Source organism: Colius striatus, chromosome 8, assembly GCF_028858725.1.
Source record: "Colius striatus isolate bColStr4 chromosome 8, bColStr4.1.hap1, whole genome shotgun sequence".
Lineage (NCBI taxonomy): Eukaryota > Metazoa > Chordata > Aves > Coliiformes > Coliidae > Colius > Colius striatus.
The window spans coordinates 14,648,703-14,669,274 of record NC_084766.1 but is presented as its reverse complement, the minus strand read 5'-3'; the positions used below and the strand labels follow the sequence as shown (position 1 = coordinate 14,669,274).

Sequence of the window (20,572 nt, the reverse complement as noted above, 5' to 3'; positions counted from 1 at the left end):
AGACGTCCAGCTATTGAGGAGCAGTTGTAGGACACCTCCTGCGCTGTGAGAATTTTATTTCCCTTTTTTTGTGCGGTTTTTACGTTCCGTGGACGCATTCCGCTGGGTTTCAACGGCGATTCTGGAGGAGGGCAGTGCATCACAACCCCTCGCGTGCCCCGTGGCCCTCAGCGGCAAAAGGGACACGCTGCCTCAAGTACTTTTTCGCGGCCGCTCCTGGCCGAGGCACCCCTCTGCGCCGGGGGGACCGCGGCAGGGGCACTCGGCGCCATCCGCGTTGCCGAGCTCCCTCTTGTGCCCGCACATCCCCACTGCAGGGCAGCCGCCGCTATCGAACGTGGCCCGGGGTTGGGGTTTTCTCCTCCTCCCTTCCTCGCAGCCCCTCTCACGGTTTGTCCTTGCGCCAGCTCTCCCCCCCCGGCCCGGCCCCGTTCCCGGGGGCGATGCGGGGGCCGGCCCGGCGGGGGGCGGCTGAGGCCGGGCGCAGCTCACGGCAGCGGCGGGGCGGTCCCTCGCCGCCGGTCCCCGCCCCGCCGGCCCGTCCCCGTCCGCGTCCCGCCCCGCGCGGCGCCGGGCAGCCCGGCAGTGTGGCCAGGCGGGCGGGCAGGCAGCGCCGAGCCCCGCGCCCCGCGCTCGCTCCGCGCCGCTCCCGGCCCCGCCGCCATGCCGCCGCCCGCCCCAGGCCGCCCCGCCGCCCGCAGCGGCACCAGCCTCCTCCTCCTCAGCCTCCTCCTGCTTCGCCGGGCGCTGGCCGCCGCAGGTAAGGGCGGAGGGAAACGGCAGAAGTTTTGGGGGGAGGGGGGGAGGTGGTGGGCAGCATCCTCGGCTGCCTGCCTCTCGCAAGAAGAAAGTTCACTGCGGCTTGCCCCATTTTTCGGGGCAGCTCGAGGTGCGGGGAAGGTGGTCCAACCTCGGGGCGTTTATTTCCTTTTTTCTTTAAAAATAAAATTGTTTAAAATGAAGATTGAGGGGACTGAGCCACCCTCGGGGCCGGGGGCTGCTCCGGGAGCTGCTCCGGAGGCTGCGAGCTGGCAGCGCTGCTGCCGCCTGCTTGGAATTAGTAAAATAGATATTTATATATTTATTAATTTCTCTCAGGAAAAAGCAAAACAAACCCAGCCCTATTTGTAGTGTTGTCGGCTGCGATTCCCCAGCCGGTCAAATAAGTAATGCTTCAGCCTGGATCTCTATTTATTTATTTATTTATGTCTCCGTTGCTAATCTGCGTTTTTAATAAGCCGAGCTCTTGATGGCAGGGCAGCTAAGTGGTCTTTTCCTATAGCTCTTCAAAGTTTCCTGTGCGCAACCCAATCTTGTGATTGAGATGCACTTCTATCCAGCCCTTCCGTTGGTAATCCTTGCCACAGACAATAAACAGAGGCGCGTCTCTCCTCTGCCCTCTCTCGTTAGGACTCCTGTGATCAAATTCAGCCTTTCCACTGTATTTCCCACCCTCTCCGCTCTGTCCCCCCTGCCCCGCCAGCCCCACAACTCCTGAACATCTTCTCCATCTCAGGACTTTGTCCTTTGTCATCCTCCGGTGGTAGCAAAGCAAAGGTGTGGGTGTTTATCCTCCAGGTATATAAAAAAGTGGAATCCTATAGAGTCTGACGACTTTTTGCAGTTGGAAGAGACCATAACCATAACCGTGGGGGCTGTGGTGATAGGTGAGCTGGCCGTGCCTGTGGGAGCTCGGGAGGAGAGCCCACTGCTCACTTCTCATGGCAAGGGTTTCAGGACACGTCGCCAAGCGGCGTGCAGCACAGATCCCTCTCGTTGCTAGTTCAGAAGCGTCTCCTGACAAGCTGATTTTCTAGGAAAATGAACCAAGCCTTCTTTTCTGAAGCGTAATTAAGGTGACAAGGAAATTTTGGGGAGGGAGTTCAGTTAAGATGAATGTTTAATCCACCTCTGCCACACAAAGATCCAGTGTGTTTTGGCAAATGGAAAACAGAAATGGCATTATTGGCTTCTTCAGTGGCCTGGATGTTGCTGCAGCATCATCCTCCAGCCAGAAGAAACTCTCTCTTGCTGGAAAGGGGGAGGTTTGAGAGCTGGCAGCTGGTGTCCCACTGGGCTGGAAGCTGTGCCATGTCATAGGGGTGGGCAGCGAGGGGCCCAGAGGCTCTGCACAGTTTGGGGTGCCGTGGATGGCAGGGGCTTGGGAAGGCTGGGTTAATGAGGCTGCGGTGGGTCAGGGTTTAGCTGTGCCCAAGCAGTCTGGAGCTGCTGGGGATGCTGGAGAGGGGGATGTCTGCTTGGATTGGTGGTGCAAGACCCCCGGTGCCTGGCTCTGTCTGGCACGATGCTCTTTATTTTTGCATGCACAAAGTTCATTCAGGGGTTGAAATAAATCTGGGCAGGAGGGAGGGAAAGAAGGAAAAACAAGTTAAACCTGACCAAGCTGGATCAGATTGAGGCTGGGGAGCTTTCTAAAGGCAATCTGGCATATGTAAACGTATAAAGTTTTTATCTGTCGAGCTATAATTAGTGTTTCTCCAGGAGTGTTGTGTAGAGATTGCATGTGATGATGCAGAGAAGGGAGCTGAGATGGGTGCTTAAGCCCTGTGACAATCTACTCTCTTCCCCATCCTTGCCTGGTTTTAAGGAGGGAGAAAGAGGCAAAGGAATGTCTCTTTTAATAACAGAGAATGTACATATTGTTTACATTGGCTTTTGCAATGAGGTAGAGGGAGATGTGTTGTTTTATTTTGGTGTTTGAAACTCAGAAGCAGTCAGCCCATTCATGCCCAGGGTTTCTGCTGGGGGAGCCCCGGATCCCACCCGCATCCCCTCTCCCGTTCCCGGGGCTTTGCTGTGCTTCTTTCAGCTTGTGTCTGCCACCCTCAATAGGAAATTTGGTGTGAGGATTTGGAGCTTGCTTGAGGGCCTTTCCCCACGAGGCTGTCTACAGGGAGGTTGCAAGAGGGTTACCGAAATCAAGAGGGTGATGTTGGAACGGGGGGTTTAGCTAACAATGTGACATTGCCATCCCGATGAAGGACCGTCCTTCCATCCCTTTTCTGCACTGCCATCAGGAAGACACCCGAGGAAAGGAGAGAGAGGGACATTGGCAGTGCAGTCCCCCATCGGTGTGGGTCACAGGCTCCTAGGAATCGGTGCCAGGAGGCTGCCTGGCTGCTGCTGCTGTCACCGCGAGCAGATGGCGGGGGAGAGACATGCTCTGAGACCTGTTGCTCACCAGGAAAGCCTGCCCTCGTAAGAGGCGGAGGCTTGCCAGAGGCCAGCGGTGTGTGGAAGGGTCTGCTTTGCCTTGTTGACTCCTTCTTTCAGGCTTCTTGGTTATCGAGCCCCCTCTTTTCGGAGTGAGTGCTTCCTGTTTGTGATTGTGACAGAAAAAATGGAGAGAAAGGACAGGCAACTCCTTTTAAGGCAGAATGTCTTGGAAGTGGTAGTTGAGGGGGGCATCCAGATTGCATTTTGTCTGTTTAAAAATTAAAAGGGCATCACTGCTGCCTCAGTAAGCACCTTGTAGAGACTAGCTGTGTCTTTCATCTCACCCTGTAGGTCCTTTTGGTGCTGTGCACGCTGGCTCCCTTTCCATCCCTGCCCTAGCCATACAGGGATTTAAAAATAAATTAAAATGTGTATCTTGGGTCAGTTAAGCGAGCCAGGATGATGCAAGGAGCTTGGTTTTGCATCCATTTCCAGCAGCAGCATCATTTTCAAGCCCTCAGCCCTGTGGCTTTCTCCGTCCCAGCATGTTTGGGGCTAGTGGAATCAGCCTGCCAGCCCCGTGGGTTATCGGGCAAGTGCGTGAACTGGGCTTTGCTGGGCAAAAGCCAGGCTCGCAGGCCGGTGCTGGGGAGGCGGCAGGAAGGGGCTGTATGGAGTCTGTGAGGAGTTCATTACAGCAGATGTTGGTGCCATAAAGCCATGGGTTCCTGCTGTTTCCTATTCGATTATATCCTCCCGGCTTTAGCGATGCTAATGCGAGTGAAAACATTTGCTGGAGTGGGGGGGGGGGGGGGGGGAGCATAAATCACCAGTCCATTCCCTCTGCCCCCTCCTACCATCCCACCCATGCATCTCGCTTTGCTAAGTGGGGGGATTAACATGGGTGCTGAGATGCCCGAGCAGTCTGCGGGCTGCTGTCGACCCTGCTGTGGTGTTTTAAGGCCCACTGCCTCTGATTTTGGTTTTCCTTAATACACCAAGCTGTAATTTGCTGTAATCAGTTGTATTGTGCTAGCCATCACTGCACGGTGGCACTGAGCTGACACAACCCTGGCCCTTTGGATGCTGCGGGAAGTGGTCTGTGTCTGGTAACATAAAGACTCCTTCCTGCTGCTGTTCCTCCCAGAGTTAAGAATGCTCAAATGATCCTTCCCTGGCTGTCCAAGAGCTCAGGACCTAAAAGAAATATGCAAAATGCCTTCCTCCCAAACCGGAGCCTTTGTGGTGTGCCAGGAGTGGTGAACTGGTAGCTTTTGAGTGTTGTGGTTTGTCACATCAGGCCAAGGCACTGGAAAAAGTCCTGTATGACTTGCAATGGGGTTGCACCAGGGCTGGGAAGTGACGAGCTTTGACTTGCGAGAGGCAGAAAGCCTCAGAAAGCTGCTGTGATGTCTGCTTTCACGCCTGCCCTCTGAGGAACTTCTCTTGGTAGGAGCCTGGAGGCCCCTGGCTGAGTGCAGTACCCTCCCTAACACTCCCTAAATCCTCCATCACGCTGTCCCTGCAGCCCTGCAGCCTTGGCTGACACTTGAATTTTTATTGCTGAGGCAGTTTTGGAGTGTGGGTTTCCTTTTAGCTTCATGCTGGGGTCCCGCACAGAGGGTGGTGCCATTCTTAAGGGTTTTGGTTTAAATCCATTTTAGTTCCATTGGTGGAGCAGAGTGCTAAAAGCTAGGGGCTGCGTGCATGGGGGAGGCTGGAGAGCCAGGAGGCAAGGAAAGCATCCTGGCTGCACAGAGTATTATTTTTGAAGCCTCCTGGTTTTTTGGAGACCTGACTCACAGCGCAGGAATGCGCTGGGCTGGCAGCCCTGGACCTGCTCCTCGGCGCAGGGAAAGAGCTGCCATCTCCTCCTCCAGAGCCCGTTCCCCATCTCCTCTCCTCCCAAACCGCTGGGCTGGGCTGGTAGCAGCCACATGTTTGCTGACTTGGAGTTTCAGGGGATTTTTTTTTTTTTCTTCTCACTATTTGCCGTTTTTGTTGTTTTTTTGGATGGGGCTGAGGCAGCTCGGCGGGTCGTAGCGAGGCACCTCTGAGTTGCATCGGCTGCTTAAAGGCAAGGGAAAGGCAGAGAGCAAGCCCCGAGATCAAACGTGAGCCAGGCTGGGAAAAGGCTGGGTGAAGCCACTCTGGAAAACGAGGAAAGGGAAGGGAAGCAGGAATTATTTAGCACGGGGCTTGCTCCAGCGTGTCCTGCATGCTGCCTTTAATCTCCTGCGAATCTCTCCCTGCTGCAGCCCAGCAAGGCGCTACTCAGGTCTCCTTTGCTCCCTGGTGCCTTTGGTGGCTTCTCCCAGACCTGATAGTTCGGCTCAGCTTTTGAGGAGGGCTGTTCCCCATTGCAGTGAGCTCCCCTAGACCCACATGAGTGTCTTCTGCCTTGGTTAGGTTTGTGGTGAAATGCCTGGGGGTGGTGAGTTCTCATCCACATCCCCAAACTGGGGCCCCAGGTGCTGCTACATGGGGTAACTTGGGGGGGTGCTGAGGCTGTAAGCCTTAACCCAGACTCTTGGTGGTTGTGAGTATACCTTGGGGTAAATCTGGTAAAGGAACTGTGGTGACATGTTTGGCTGCCTGTGTTTCACAGTGGGCTCTGTGAAGAAATTCAGGTGGGGAAGGGGAAAAGGCTTGCCCACCAAAGCAAAGCCTGGTGCCACCATGGTGCTCAGCAGCAGGCAGTGTGTCTTACTGCTCACAAGGAAGAAAATGGGTTTGTCTTTGGTGTGGACACTGTTTCCAGTGTCTCCTGAGCCTGCGGGCCTGGGCTCTGCCAGAGTCCTTCCCTCGCTTGCCTGGAGTGTGGAGGCCACTGTGTCTTCCTCCTGCTTCAGCCCTTCTCCAGAGGGGAGTGATGGCCAAGCACTTGCTCATTTAGGTGCTGGGAAATATTCCCCTTCCAGCTAATGCATTGCTGACTTTACTCTTTGCTGTGAGGTGGAGGAATTACCAGGGCTTAGGGCCTGGGGTGGCCACAGAGCTACCTGGGATGTGTATGGGGATGACAGGCTGTGAGGCAGGCATGGCGGTGGCACAGGAGTCCCAAAATTGGGCTGTGACCGTGAGACAAGGCTTCCTCCTGGTGCTGGATTTGTAAAAGCAAGATATTCATCGGGAGGTGCATCCTGTTGCCTACCACTCAGAGCTCAGTCAGGATATATGGGGCTGGCATAGTCCCCCAGGATCTGAAGAACAAATGTTTTGAGTCAGTTTTTTTCCCTTTTAGCTCTGCTTATTGTTTAAGTTAAAGGCAGTGCTGTTTGGGTTTTTTTCCTGCCCTGGGAGATGGAGGATGCAAGTTGAGCCTCTTACTAAAAAGTAATATACCCAGTTATAGGAGGAGCAAGTGGAGAAGAGCTCTGGCCTCCAAGTCTGAAACTTTTCCTGCTTGCCTTTGGGGTCTGGGCTGTCTCTTTCCCTGGTGGAGCAAGTCCCTTCAGGTAGAGAAGATCTATGTAGATTTGCAGAGCATCTTTGGGAGTCTCCTTCTCCAGCTCCATCCCTTTGCCCCACAAGTCTGACCAGCAGCAGTCCATAACACACATATATATGAACATGTAACACAGCTGCCTTTGCTTCCCTATTTATTCCTATAGGAGCCAGGAGGAAAAGGGCTTGTTTTCACCGCAAGTGATCCCTTCCCTGCCCTAATACTCAGGGCTGTGAGCATGGGCTGTCCTCCTAATCAGTAGGAAGCCCTTGCTGAGCCAGGCACAAAAGTCAGATCCCAGCATTTCTTGTGCTTCTGGGGGGTCCTGCTGGTGTGATTTCCATACAGGTCCCATGAATAACCTTTGCTATCCTCCAGCTCCCCTCCTTCACAAACCTATGCTGAGTGTGAAAGCTGAGGGATTATTCCCCTTTGAAAGAGCGTGGAAAATCTCGTTTTGAGATGTTTAGTACGTAGTGGATCCATCTGCCTTTCAAGTGGAGGCCACCACAGGAGGAGAGGTGAGGGCTTCTGAGTGCAGATGCCTGGTGCCTGGGGCTCCGCGGGAGCAATGCTTGGGCAGCATCCTCACTCAGCTAGAGGATCTGTGCGGTTAGATACCACAGGATGCTGGGAAGAGGCGGCATGAAACTTCCATAGGAGTGAAGAAATGCTCTTGATATTGATGTCACTGCACGCAGGTGCAGGATTTGTTTTGAGTGCTTTGGCTTGCCTTAGGGTAAGATTCAGCATACCCTGATGTATTGAACCAAATGGCTGTCAGGTGCAGGTAAAACGTGTGAGAGGATTTGAGTGCAGACTGTTGCAGGGGGAATACTCCTGTAAGGCACCATGGTGTTTCTCCCCTCCAGGCATCCCTCCCAGTTGAAGTTGTATGGAGACACCTTGTATGGACATTGTGTCTGTTAAATGGTAGGAGCCCTGTACAGGAGAGACTCACACTGGGCAGGGAAGTGAGAGTGTGGCTGAGATTAAACGAAGCTTTTCTCCATCCTGGTTTTGTCCTGCCCTTGCTTTGTGAGTCTTCCCTTTTGCAGAGTGACTCTCCTCCCTGGGAGCTGCCACCAGCCTGGAAGTTATCCCTGGCTGCCCCCTCTCACCACAGTCCCTCCTTGGTTGGCAGCATTTAAATGCCTCTACATGTCCTCTCCCTCGACTTAAATGAGGAGCAGTATGGGCTGTGCAACTCTGGGTGGGCTCCTGAGTGTACCTGCATCTCCTGGGGCAGTGGCAGGCTGAAGGGACAAGATGTGGTGAAACACACCCAGGTTTCCTGGCCGGGTGGCTTGCGGAGGCGGGAGGCTATTAAAAGGGTTGCATTGCATTGTGTAGCGTGGGAGTTTTCCTTAGGCAGGAGGTTAGGGAGCCCAGAAACTCCTCAGGACAGATTTAAATGGGAGAAGGGACACACCTGGTATGCAATGTTGCTCTGTCTGAGAGGTTGCTGTCAGGGAGTGCCCTCAATGCTTTCTAGGCTGTGAGGTTTTGGGCTCATTCTTGACTAGTGGCACACATGGGTATGTCTCACCCAGCAGTGACTGCAGACACCAAGAGGTCCTAAGCAGAAGATCTTGGTGCTTTGACTGTCTAGTTTTCTTGTGGACTCATGATATGCTGAGGGAATTGTAATTCTTCCTTCAGATGATGGAGGAAGAGAGCTTTGGAAGGTTTTATGGATATGAATGAACAGTTTCCTCCCATTGGTTTGGTTGGATCTGCTTCTCTACTATCTTGAGGGGATCTCATCCTCCCCTTTGTGTGGCCCGTGAGCGGGGACTGATCTCCTGTGCCTGTTACTGCCCCATGGAGACCTCACTGTCCTACCCCATCACCCAGCTGCTTTATTGTCTCAAACTGTTTGGATTGGCCTGAAGAACAGAAGGAGGGTGTTTTCCAGCAGCCAGAAAGTGGTTGCTATTTAAAACAACAACAACAAAAAAAAGGCAGTCTGCTGCTTGCTTTTCAGCCATGGAGCCAAATGGAGCCGAGCAAGCATCCCCACCCTCACCTCGAGGGGCATCTCTGAAGGCTTTGCAGGGCCTGCAAGTGAAGCTAGTAATTAGTGCTGGTCATGAGGGTGGATCTTGCAATGTGGCCATGCTGTCTGCTGTGGTCTGGCCTGGGGCCATCGCCTCGTTTTGAACAGCCACTGCCCAGGTGTGGGATCCCAGCAGCCTGCCTCCACTGCTATTTTTCCCAAATAAGCTGGGGATGCAGCTCAGGGTGCAGGAACTTTCACTTCTCTGCCTGGCATAGCTGTTTTTACAGTTGCCGGATGGTGCTGTGGTGTTCCTGCACACGAATATTATTCTGAGGGTTTTTCTTTCCCTTTTGACAGATGTGAAATATGGAGACATGCTTAAAATGAAAGCATGGTGCCTAAGTCCAATTACACAGCAATTAAAAGTAGTTAGTGGTCTGGGTCCCTGCATTGGAGATTAGGCTCTTCCAGCCTGCCTTGGAGAAGCTTAAATGTCTCCTTTCTGCTTTTTGGGACCTGGGCAGAGGACATCTTCCTAGAGCAGGTTAAATATTGCTGAAAATCTGCATTAGTCTGGAAGTAAGTTGTTCCCTGTGCTCAGGAGCTCCCCGTTGGGACTGTGGCATCCTTGCGTGGTTCTGTAGGGCTTCGTCTGAGTTGCACCAGTCTGTCTGCTTTGGGGACAAGTGTTTGGCGACACAGTGTCAGCATCTCTGCTGTGCTCAGTTCTGTCAGCATCACTGAGGCTGTGGGCTGATACTTTGGTCTAGAAGGAAGAAGAGGTGGCAGTTTGAGTTCACCTGCCGTCTGCCCGTGCATTTCCACCTGTGTCTGTGATTCTTCTTGTCCTCCCTTGGTCTTTAGGAGGAGATGCTTGACTTGGTTGAGGAATCACGTTTTCCTGGAGGATGTGTGATACCTGCTGTGCATCATTTTTGCTGCTTTTCTACAGTCAGAGCCTTGCAAGTGCCTCCTTCTGTGCTCCAGCATCAGCGCTAAAGGGATTTGTTTCAGGAGAGGGGATTTGGCTGCATGGCTGTGCAGCACAGAGCTGCTTGGGTGGCTGGGGTCTAGAGTGTGATGAAGCTGGGCTGTGGGCTGCTGAGAGCTGTAAAACTTATTTTCTCACCTTTTGCAATCCCTCTTTTTGTGTGTGTGTGTGTGTGTCTAAGCAAAATGATTTGCTACTGGTGAATCAGTAGTCTGTGCTTGGGTGAAGCAAGCAAGGCTGGGAGGTGTGGCTGTGGAGGCTTTGCATGATAAAATCTCGTGGTGCCGTAGCCCAGGGATCCCAGCTTTGGATTGCAGGAGTTTCAGCTCTGTGGTTAATCCCTATCCTGGGTTATAGGTACTTTGGTTACCTGTTATTAATATATATATATATATAAAGATACAGATTTAAAAAAAAAACCAAACCAAAACAACAAAACAAACAAGGTATCAAGGCACATATTTCAGACTCTAAAATTTATACAGCAAGGTAAAAATGTTGTCTCTGGCCAAAGCTGGAAAAGCGAGATGCAGAAGCTGGGAAGAGGGCTGGGTTTTGTTTGGGCTGAACGGTGACTAACAAGAGTAGAGTTTTTAAAACAAATGCCTGGGATAAACTGGTTATGCAAACTGGGGCAAATTGGGCAGGTTCCTTTGTAGTTTACAACAAAACCCCGGGAGTCTGGGATGTGTCGGGGCTAGTCCTGCCGGGGATGGAAAACACCCACACGCCAGCTTTGCAGATGGGGTCTCAGCTGATCAGGATGGATCCCGGGGGAGAGGTGGTAGGGAAAGCCACAGGTTACTGCAGGGCCTCATCTGTCCAGCTAAAACCTTCACACCGATCCTAAAAACACAACAGGTCAAAAATAGAGGACTTTTTTTTAAGTGTGGTTTTATAATACCTGCTAAGAGGAAACTATGCTGTGCTCAGCTCCAAGAAACTGTCAGGCTTTGCTGGTCCTGTACCGCTGAAAATATATAAGTTCAGAAGATCTTTGGGTGTTTTGCCACAACGTTCGTCGGCTGTGGCCAGGAGCATGGCATAGGGGGTACGCAGGCATGCCAGCAATGCTCAGTATGCTCTGTGAAGGCAGCCAGGCTTGCAGACCATAAGGCTCCTGGTTTCTATCACAACCTGTGCTGTTTTGGCCAGAGGTGTCTGTCCATCCATCCATCCATCCATCCCACAACCCTCGCAGGTTCTGTGAAGCTCCTCTTGAGTGTGGTGTTTTAAGGACAGCAAGTTAAAAAAGGGAGCTGGTTTGAGGGCCCCAGTGAATTTTTAACTTCACCTGGCAGTGCGGGCTGGAGGAAGGTGACGCCTCACTGGTTGGTAAGGCAAAGTAATGCTCCACGAAAATCCCTCTCGTCAGCCCTTTGGGCTGAACAAAAAGCAGCTTAGACTGCCAGCCTCTCTTTGTAGGGAAAAACCTAGCTGCTGGATAAAGCAGAAAATTAGATGAAAACTGCCTAACAAGGAAAGAAAAGTGATTTTCACACGTGGGTAGGGGCTGCTTAACCTCATGAGTGGCTGGTGCCTGCCCTTTGAGCATCCTCTGACCACTGGCACCCTGCAGTGCCTTGGCATTGCTGTGCCCATTCTCTGTCCTTTCATCCTGAAGGTTTGCTGTGATTTCTGTCCCCTCCTGCTAGCAGGGAGGGATGAGGTTGGAGCAGAGTGGATTTTTGGTGGTCCCAGGCTAGCTGAGGAAGGCAAAACATCACTTGCACAGCAGATTTTTGTTGTGCGTGCTCTTACTGCCTCCCCCTTTTTGTCTCCATATCCCAGTGACATCCTGGCTCTGTTTTCATTAGTATTTATGGACTGGCTATAAGGAGATGCAGCAGATCTAGCTGGGCTGTTAATGACCCCTGCATGAAATAGCAAAGCCCACTTAGCAGTCTCAGCTGAGGGGTTTTACTGCAGCCTCTCCTGCTCTGCCTCTGCCCATCTTCTTCCCTTGGAGAGTGATGGGGAAGGCTGTCGGCATGATTTCTCGCTTAAAGAGGAAAGGGCTTGGGTTTGTGGGCCTATGGGAAAGCGAGGGAAGGAGAGTGTGTGTGTGAGTCCCTGGAAAGTACAGGGGGGAGAATGCAAACCATATGTTTCCGCAAGGGTCAAGTTGCAGAAGCTAAAACCAGCGGGGAAGCAAGAGAAGTGCTGCAGTTGGGCTGCACTTTGCATCCCGGTAGGTGTGGGGAGATATCCAGCATGACCTACTGAAGGCTTATTTTAAACACAAACCTACTCTAAAAGATGATATGGGCCCCTGCCTAGCACTCGGTGGGGTCATTGCTGTCCTATGTATGTAGGGCAGGGGTCCAGGACCATTTCCAAGCCCTTAGGGCTCCTACAAATAAATAGCAGGTTCCTTGGGAAGAAGTTTCTCCAGGCTCCTTTGAGTTCATGGTGTTTGCAAGTTTGCTAAGAAGACAATGGAAGAAATGTTTTTTTGCAGGGAAAAGAGTGCCTGCAGCTTGCTGGAAAGGCAAGGCTGTTGTGCTGTGCAGCATGGCTGTCTTTGCATTCTCCTTCCAGCTACAGAGAGGAGGATGAGGTGGAAAGATCTGTTTTCTCAGAGCAGAAAAAGTTATGTGCAGGCAGCCCAGAGAACTGTATGGACTTCAGACCTAAGTGATGTGAGCTGTATTGAAGTGCATTTAAAAAGAAATCCCAAAATAGGGAGAGCAGCGTGGTCCCACAGAAAACTTTTTTTAGCTGAGAGACATCTTTTATTTCCAAAGCTAAAGGCATGGAGACAATATCTGATTCCCCAACTAGCTCCACGGAGCTGTTTGCAACCTGTCGGCTTGGTAACCATCTGCTCCCAGGCTGTGGGGACCATGCTATGTATGGGACATGGGAGGAGAGAGACATTGCAGTGCTGCCCCGGGAGTAGCCCTAGGTTCCAGCCCCTCTGCAAAAGAGGCCACAGGGCACAGCATCTCATTACACCAAGAGGAGCTCCTTTACCTAAGATACCAAAAATCCTCATGGATTTATCTTTTGGCTGTCTGGCTTATTTGGGTGGTTTTTTGTTTGTTTGTTTAGAGGAGATTTCCTTTTTTTAGCTCAATTTGCTAAAAACTGTAGGTTGTAGGGTGGGGGGAGTGAGTTTGTGCGACTGCAGCCTCTTTCCTCTTTGACTCAGAAGTAGATGTCTCGCAATGAAGTGCCTGCCTGATTAGGAAATTAGCAGTAAAGTTTTTATCTAGGCAAGCTGGTCAGCTAGTGAGAGGGATCTATTAATATCCCACTAAAAAAAAAAAGCCAGCAGCACACAATTTGCCACCTACTATTGAGGAACACAAACATGTGTGGGTGTGAGTATTTGAGCATCGTATCTATAGGAAAGCAGGTTTTATTCTGCTCTTTACAGGACCCTGTAGCTTTAGCTGAGACGGGGTGCCTCAAAATACACGAAGAAAGGAAAAAAACATTGGAAAAACCTTAGGCAAGGTGAGAGAAGCACTGAAGGATGCCTTCAGGTCACGGCAAAAAATGCTTATTGGCAGATGACCTTTATTTGTTGCAGAAGGCAATGGTCCTTCACTAGTGATGGTTGAGTGGCAGAAGGGAAAGCAGAGGAGGAGAGCATCCTATGCCTGGGTCAGCTGGGGAGGGAAGGGTGGGCTTCTTTGTAGCCTACACATATACTTTGGTAGAAATTGCTTGGCACGTTGGACATAGAATCATAGAATGGTAGAGTTGGAAGGGACCTTTAGAGATCATCTAATCCAACCCCCCTGCAGAAGCAGGTCATGGCAGTTTCTTGCCAGCATGTGTAAGGGAGGGTGAGGGAAGAGTTGAAAAGGCATTTATGTAAACTGTGGGGTCTAAAGGCTAGAGGAGTTTGGATTATTGTAGACCTTTGGGTTGAGGGTATTTTACAGCTTTGGCTTCTCACATTTTTGGGAAGCAACAGTCTCTGACCTCTCTGAAACAGCACAGCAAAAGGCAAGGTGAGGAGGGAAAAGAGCATCTTCCTGTTGGAATGGTGCCAGCTGCATTTGCAGGTCCTGAGGATCTCCATGGATTTGATACAGGGTTTGATCTGGCTGGCACTTGTGCTTAGATAAGTTCCATAAGAAACCTGGCCCTTGCTTCACTGGCAGAGTGGCCTCCTGGCTTGTCCTAGCTGAGCTGCCCAGGAGATGGTGTAAGCCAAGAGGCATTGAGCCTGGGAAAGGGCTGTTCACTGGTCAGGTCTGTTGGGTGGTGAAATGAGTCCTTGTCTTATTGCAGTTGCCTGGGTTTTAAACCATGTTAATTTGCAGAGATGGTCTGCTAATGAAGCACATTCATTAAGAGAACCATGAAGAGATTCTCAAGGAGGTGGTGAAAATGAGAAACTGGAGCAAGGAAAGCAAGAGTATGTTTTCTTCCAGCAACAGGATTTTTATTCCAGATAAAACACAGATGCAGAGAGCTGCCATCCCTTTTAATTTAAAAGAAAAAACAAACAAAAAACAATAAAAAAAACCAACAAAACCCCCCAAAACAACAACCTAAACCTCTGTTTTGAAGCTGCTAAGAATGTGACTGCCCCTTGTGATGCTTCACAGCTGAGATCATTTCTGGCTGAGTTAATCCACTCTGGAGGTTTTAGTCTCAATCTGTCTGTATGGGTGAGCTTAGAATATGATGGGGGGAGGGAAAGAATCTCAACAATTTTTGACCAAAAAGTAGAGTAAAGCTATGAATAAGCATCAGTGAAGGACTTTCAGGGTTTGAGTGAACTGAGACCTCTAGGTGCTCTGCTGTAACTGTTACTCTGCACATGCAGAGAAGAGAAACAAGGAATGCAAAATGTTTGCTACAAGAACATTAGCAAAAGCTGGAAGGAATTGCTCTTCTTTTCATAAATGGGTAATAGGCATTATTTTTGGAGTAATTAGATTTCACCAGTGCTTATTTAGAAGAAAATTTAGTCTGTTCACTGTATTACAGACTTGTGGAGAAGATATTAAGTCTGAGGTGAGCAGGCTGCCTCTGGGAGCTACTGAGACTCAGAGCAGGGCTTTAATTTTGGCGGTGTATCAGTGTAATAGTATTGTTTATAAGCTTCTCTTGCCACATGAAAGCAATGTTGCATTATTCTGGTCAGTCCTAAAAGCAGTGAACCAGCCAGAAGAGGCCTGATTACAGAGCAGCAGCTTTTTCTTCCCGTCACCACAAAAGAATAGACAATAGAAACCAGGATCCAGTTTTAGATCCAGTAATGCAATGCCCTCCTGATGGTCATGTCACATGCTGCCTGAGTAATTCCCAGCCTTGTTCTGCCTGGAAAACCAGCCTCTGAGGGAGGGAGCAATGGCTTTGGCTGGGTGATGCTGGGATTGGGCTGGTGCTTGTGGTGCCACAGGTGGCCTCTGGATGGATGAGGCGTGGAGCTGCAGGTTTGGAGAAGGTGGTGCATTTGTAGGGACAACATCACTGAGGAGCTGGGAGGTTGTCACCTTTAGAGATGGGGAGCAGTTTGTCTGGAACACAGAGTTTGCTTGGAAGACGGAGCCGGAGGCATTGGAAGAGGAGCTTGCAAAAGCAGCTCTGTGGTCAGCACTTGCTTGTGCCATAAGCTTGTCATTCATGCATGGGGAGTGGCAGGGTGTGACCAGTGTGGCCATTTTTTTATTTCCTTCAAGAATAACTAACTCAACCTGTGGGTAGCTGCAGGATATGGGGAGCAGCCAGGAGCTGCACAGCCTCCCTTCTGGATGTGGTTCCTGCAGGTCAGATTATCAGGTACCTGCATCGTGTGCTGCTTCTCACCTTTCTAAGGTGGTTTGGAAATAGGGTTTTGTTTCCAGCTTGCTTTGTGTTGCTGGGCTTTCTCAGCTTGGTTGATCCTCGTGGGATTGAGCAGGTGATACTAAGGAGGAGAAGGGGAACCACTCTGAGGTTGTGTTGCAAACTCTGTCACGCATAAGATGCAGAGAAAACTCCAGCAGAGCTTTTTTCTTAAAAAGCAGCTACAGATCACAGCTGGTTTGCTTTGACCAGGCATCCTCAAAGAGCTGGATAGGAAACCAATGCAGAGAGGAACCTGCTCATGGCTCTTTGTGCCTGGGACAAAGAGTTGGTTTGGAGTTACAGGGAAGAAAAGGAGCAGGGTTGGGAAGGGGGGGAAAGGTGTTGTAAGATGGGTATTAGGACTGGGACATAGCAAGGGAGGCAAATGGAGCCATAATAAGCAAATAACATTGTGGGGGATGACTGAGTATGCTGGCTCAGGGAGAATCTTTCACCAGCCAGATAGTGGTAAGGATACTGATTTTCCCACTTCTCTGCGGCTTTAAACATGCATCAGCTGTCCCTAGATGCCTTGGTGGCAGAAGATGGGAGCCCAGCATCAGCATCCTCCTTCTTAGCCTTCAAGACTATGCGTGCCAAGGATGCTGCCTGTCCTGCAGATGAGCCCCAGACCTGCTGCCAGCTACCAGCCTTTGGCCTCTATGGGGTTTTTTAACCTTATTTTCCCCCTTGCTCATTCAGTTTGCAGTTGGGAATACCTTTTGTACACTATGAAGACTTATAATTCAGCCTGAATATGTTATCAGTACAGTGTCTGATAAGTTTTCTGCCTTGAAGCCCTGGGGAAGTGCCTGTTCAGGGTCGCTGCAATAGATTTTCCTCCTCTTTCCCAGCTGCCGAAGAACAGTGTGATTTTTACTTACTCCTTAACTGAACGGAATTACTTTCATCAGTGGAAAGAAAAATGCACGTCCTAGCCAGTGTTGTCCATAAAGACTGGTGATGCTGCTCTCTGCTTTCATAAATTCATAAATGGATGGCAGAATGTGCTGTTAGGAAAGAATAAATCTCTGATTATTGGGATGAGCTTGGACCATATGAAGAAGGTAGGACGGGAAGGACAAAGCATTTGTCTCATTAGGCTGGGGAGCTGATGGCCTGATCTTGGATGTGGAGGTGACTGAGGGTAGTGGTGGTGGAGAGGCGTGATGGTTTTATGTGAGGGGAGTAAAGAGGGAGCAGTGGAGGATCCAGGACATTGTGTTTTGCAAGAGGAGAGATGCTGAAGCATCCGTTTGAACAGGCTTACAACAGGGCTTGGCACCGACCATCCTCCAGTGGCTGCCAGAGGTGAAGTGCAGTGCCCAAAGAGAAGGGAGTTTCCACAAGCTGCCATCTTGCCACTCCCGTTCCCACCCTGCTCCTGGGTCCTTCAGGTGGGATGCAGTTACAGCGCTGGGATTGAGGAGAACTTGGTCAGGACCCACTGCATGCAAGGCATGGGTCAGTTTGCTTGGTGATAAGTGAATGTCTTGAGCACCCGTTGGGGTGTGCCTGGGTGGCTGGAGGGATTTGTGGTTTTAATTGGTGTCAAAGTGGGCATTTGGAGCAGCTTTGCCTGGGCAAAGTGAGGATGTGGCACTTCTGGAGTAACCCCTACCCAAAACTATGGCACTCCAGACATAAAATGTACATAGTGGGGGATTATGCCACCCTCTTGCCCCTACCAGGGGGGTAACACCAGGGTCCCTGTTGTAGTTTGGTAGGTAGGAGAAGGGTGGCATGGGATGCTGAGCATCTATGGAAGCAGTCTTGAGTGCATTAATCAAAGAGCCTGCAGCTCCTCTTTCAAGCTGTAATAGCCAGAGCCGAGAGAGTCAATCCATATCTATTTAAAGCACTTCAATAAATAAAGATACTAAATAAAATCACAGTGGCCCTGTACTCTCTCCCTGCTTCTAGGATTTCTCTTCCCCTTACCCCACCCCCATTTGCTTCTGGGTGCATCCAGAGGCAAAGGTGGGGAAGGATGGGACTGTCAGATGTCTCTTTAGTTTGGGTAGATAACCTACACCTTGCAACGGCAGTCTGGAGCCAGAGACACCAATTTGTACTGCTACCTGTGCCTCTGGTGAGCAACAGCCCTGTCACATGGGCATCTGCAGGGTGATGGCAATGAGAAGGCCAGCATGTGCCAAACTCCTTTCATCACCCCAAACAATGACAGTGGAGCAAGTGGGACACATTTTCTTAGGGATATTTTGTTAAAGGCAGTTTCCCTGCCTTCCCCAGCACAGCAGAGAAGCTCCCGTGGTGTGTGTGCTTGCTTTTTTCTGTGGCAGGGAGGTGACAAGTGGGAAGCTGTCTTTGCAAGCCCTCTGTAATGCTAATGGGAGCTGCAGGTTGGTGCTCCCTGGAGTGCCTTGGGGCTTTTTTTCCCCTTCCCAAAGGCTAACCAGGGAACACTTGTTGAGGGATAAAATTAAAAAAACCCATGGCAGTTTATTTTGAGGACAGTATGTTTGCTTTCACATCATGCTGGAGGGAATTGCTCTGCTACTGTCAGCAAATAAATAAAATAAGAGCTTTGTTTTAAATTAGACTCTCTTCTGGTAGCTAATTAGGCGAGCTGATACCTGCAGTTGCATTACCTAGGCACCAACTGTACCATGCATATTTGAGATGTGTGGCTGGTGTCGGCAGCTTCTAAACTTCATTAGCCCTTTATTATTACATTTTTAGATATCCCTTTAATTGGATACAAATTCTTTGGGGCTCTGATAGCATCAACAGAGTCCTCCTTGGGAAACCCCTGACAGGGATGAAGCTGAGGGTTGCTGACCCACAGGACCATGTGGAGAGTGCAAAGTCACCGTGGGTGCTGGTGTAATGTCTTCCAGTCACTGATGGGAAAGGTTTGGGTTCCCATTTGTGCAAATAACCACTTGAAGCTCTTTTTAGGTGTTAGAGCATCCAGCTTTTGTACCAGGAGGGAGCTGAGGGAGGGATGGACTGGAGCCATGGCTCCTGTCCTGGCTGGCAGCTGGTGGGAGGAAAGCCCGCAGCTTGACTTTCTTCCCCCTGTTGTTATTAGGCTGCTTGAAGTTCCTGTCAGTCCTGTTGGTAATGGAGATAAGCCCGGGGCAGCTCTAGCTCAGGTGTCTGAGCAGACCCCAGCAGGAGGGAATGCTCTGGAGGGGCATGTCTTTTTGCTCCCACCCTAAATGCTGCTTCTGTCTTGGCGGGTCGGTAAACTGAGCCCTCAAGTTCTTGGAGTTTTTGGGGGATAGGTCGCAACCCTCACCCTGCATCTTTCTGGGTGGGAGGAGAGGGAGAGCTGCCTGTCAGCCAGGGTAGGAAATGTGGCTCTCCCAGGCTGTCGCCTCGCCTTTTCCCAGCTGGATCAGAAGGCATTGGGCCTTGGGCCTTGGCTCCTTGCTCTGCCTTTTATTTTATTTGGTTTTTTATTTGGAGCCAACCTATCCAGGACTTAACTTTATGGGGAAATTAAGCAGAGCAATTATCCCCGGGATAATTACATGGCCCTTGCACAAGTCAGTGGGTCCTTCCGACCCCTCCAGCTGCCCCAGGAGCGTGCACTGGCAGCTCAACTGGAAATGTGGCTCCATGCAAGTGGTCACCCACTCCTCTGGGGTCTCTGTCTCCCTCCCCTTCCCTTCCCGCTGCTAATTGTGTGCAGGGAACATGGCAAGGGGTGTTTCTTCCTTCCACCCCTCCTCCTCCTCCTCCTGGAGCTGTTGCAGGGGCTACCCCCATCCCACATTCCTCTTCTGGAGGAGATAAGGATCCTGTCTGGCGCCAGGGTTTCAAATGTGCTCCCTGATTATCAGCAGGCGCCGGGGGCAGAGCCCCAGGCAGCAGATAAAGAGGGAAGGGGAGCAGGAGGAGTGGGGGTTGCCCTGCCCGCTGGGCCCTCCGCTCAGCACCCTGCGGCCCCCTGGACCTCACTGAACATCACTGCTGCTCTTAGGAAATCCTTAATCCCACTTGGAAAGAGGAGTGGGTGTTTTTCCTTTTGTTTTTTTCTGTTGTGAGCATACCCAGGTCTTCTAGGGCCTTATGGCTGCCAAGGAGGACTTGCAGATGGGGCTCGTGTGGGGGATGGAGAGGTATGGGGGAGAAACTGTCTCAGATTCAGCAGTTTGATTCATTCCTTTCTGTCTCTGCTCAGCAAGTAATTACCTCCAGCACAGTGTTTTGCCTCTTTTCCACGTCTATGTGAAGTTTTAGGAAGAGGATGTTTCGGCACCAGGCATGCAGTGGTGCCTTCATCCATTGAAAAGGGAGGGATATGCATGTCCAGCATTGTGTGCAGTGGGCACTGTGTTGCATGGGACATTGCCATGTTACACACTGTCCCTACCAGATGCTGCTTTGCACGTCCAGTCCCTTGTGTTGCACATCTTGGTCTTGCACATCCCACACTGATTCTTCAGGCTGGGCTTGGCCAAGGTGCCCTGCCAAGTTTTGTGAACTACAAGGTAGGGTCTTTATCATTGAGGTGAGCCTGAAACTGGACAAAAGCTCTTCTCATGTTTATATCCTGGCTCTAGCATCTCTGTATGCAATTAAACCCCATATGTCTCCTCTCTGCCAAGGAATCTGGAGGCGAAGGAAGAGGCTTATCTTCCTGCTGGTGGCTGGAATGTTCCTGCAGCCCAAAGGCATTTCTCTGCTGTGCTAATGCTGAAATCAGGGGTTAAAAAAACCCGTGGAGTTTTGCCCTCTCTTTTCACTATTCAGCTTATAAATAACAGTGCAGCATCCTGGGTAGGGGTGGTGGGTTTTGATTTCTTTCCCTTTTTCTTCTCCTCAAAGTGCAACTCTGGGCTGATATCTCAGGAATGTGACCTCTTGTGCTTGTAAAGACCAGCTTGTGGCCTCCTCCTTTCTCCTTCTTCCTTCCCAGGCATTAAAGAGCCAGGCCTTGGGGATGAACTGGTGGGATCTTGCATCCATTGGGACGCTGCACGACATATAGGGCCTCTGGTTTCCGGTGTGATTTCTCTGAAGCTTTCTACGTTAATATTTGATGCTTTTCCTTGGGGTGAACATTAAAAAGAAATGACCACCACCAAAAAAAAAAAAAAAAAGAGAGAGGTGCTTTTTGTTTTCAGTGGAGAGAGAAAGGAGGGGGGAAAGAGCTGAAATGCAATCCTTTTTTATGGCTTCTCGG

At 50.7% G+C, this 20,572-nt stretch overlaps 1 protein-coding gene across 2 annotated transcripts in view; it reads left to right on the top strand.

Moving 5' to 3' along the window:
* Positions 1–653: 653 nt before the first annotated feature.
* UNC5B (unc-5 netrin receptor B) overlaps positions 654–20,572 on the top strand; it is a 56,246-nt gene continuing 36,327 nt past the window's right edge. For both annotated transcript variants that reach the window (XM_062001395.1, XM_062001394.1), the window contains exon 1: positions 654–760. In XM_062001395.1, the coding sequence (XP_061857379.1) occupies positions 664–760 (97 nt within the window). In that variant the 5' untranslated portion in view covers positions 654–663. The remainder of the gene's footprint in view (positions 761–20,572) is intronic.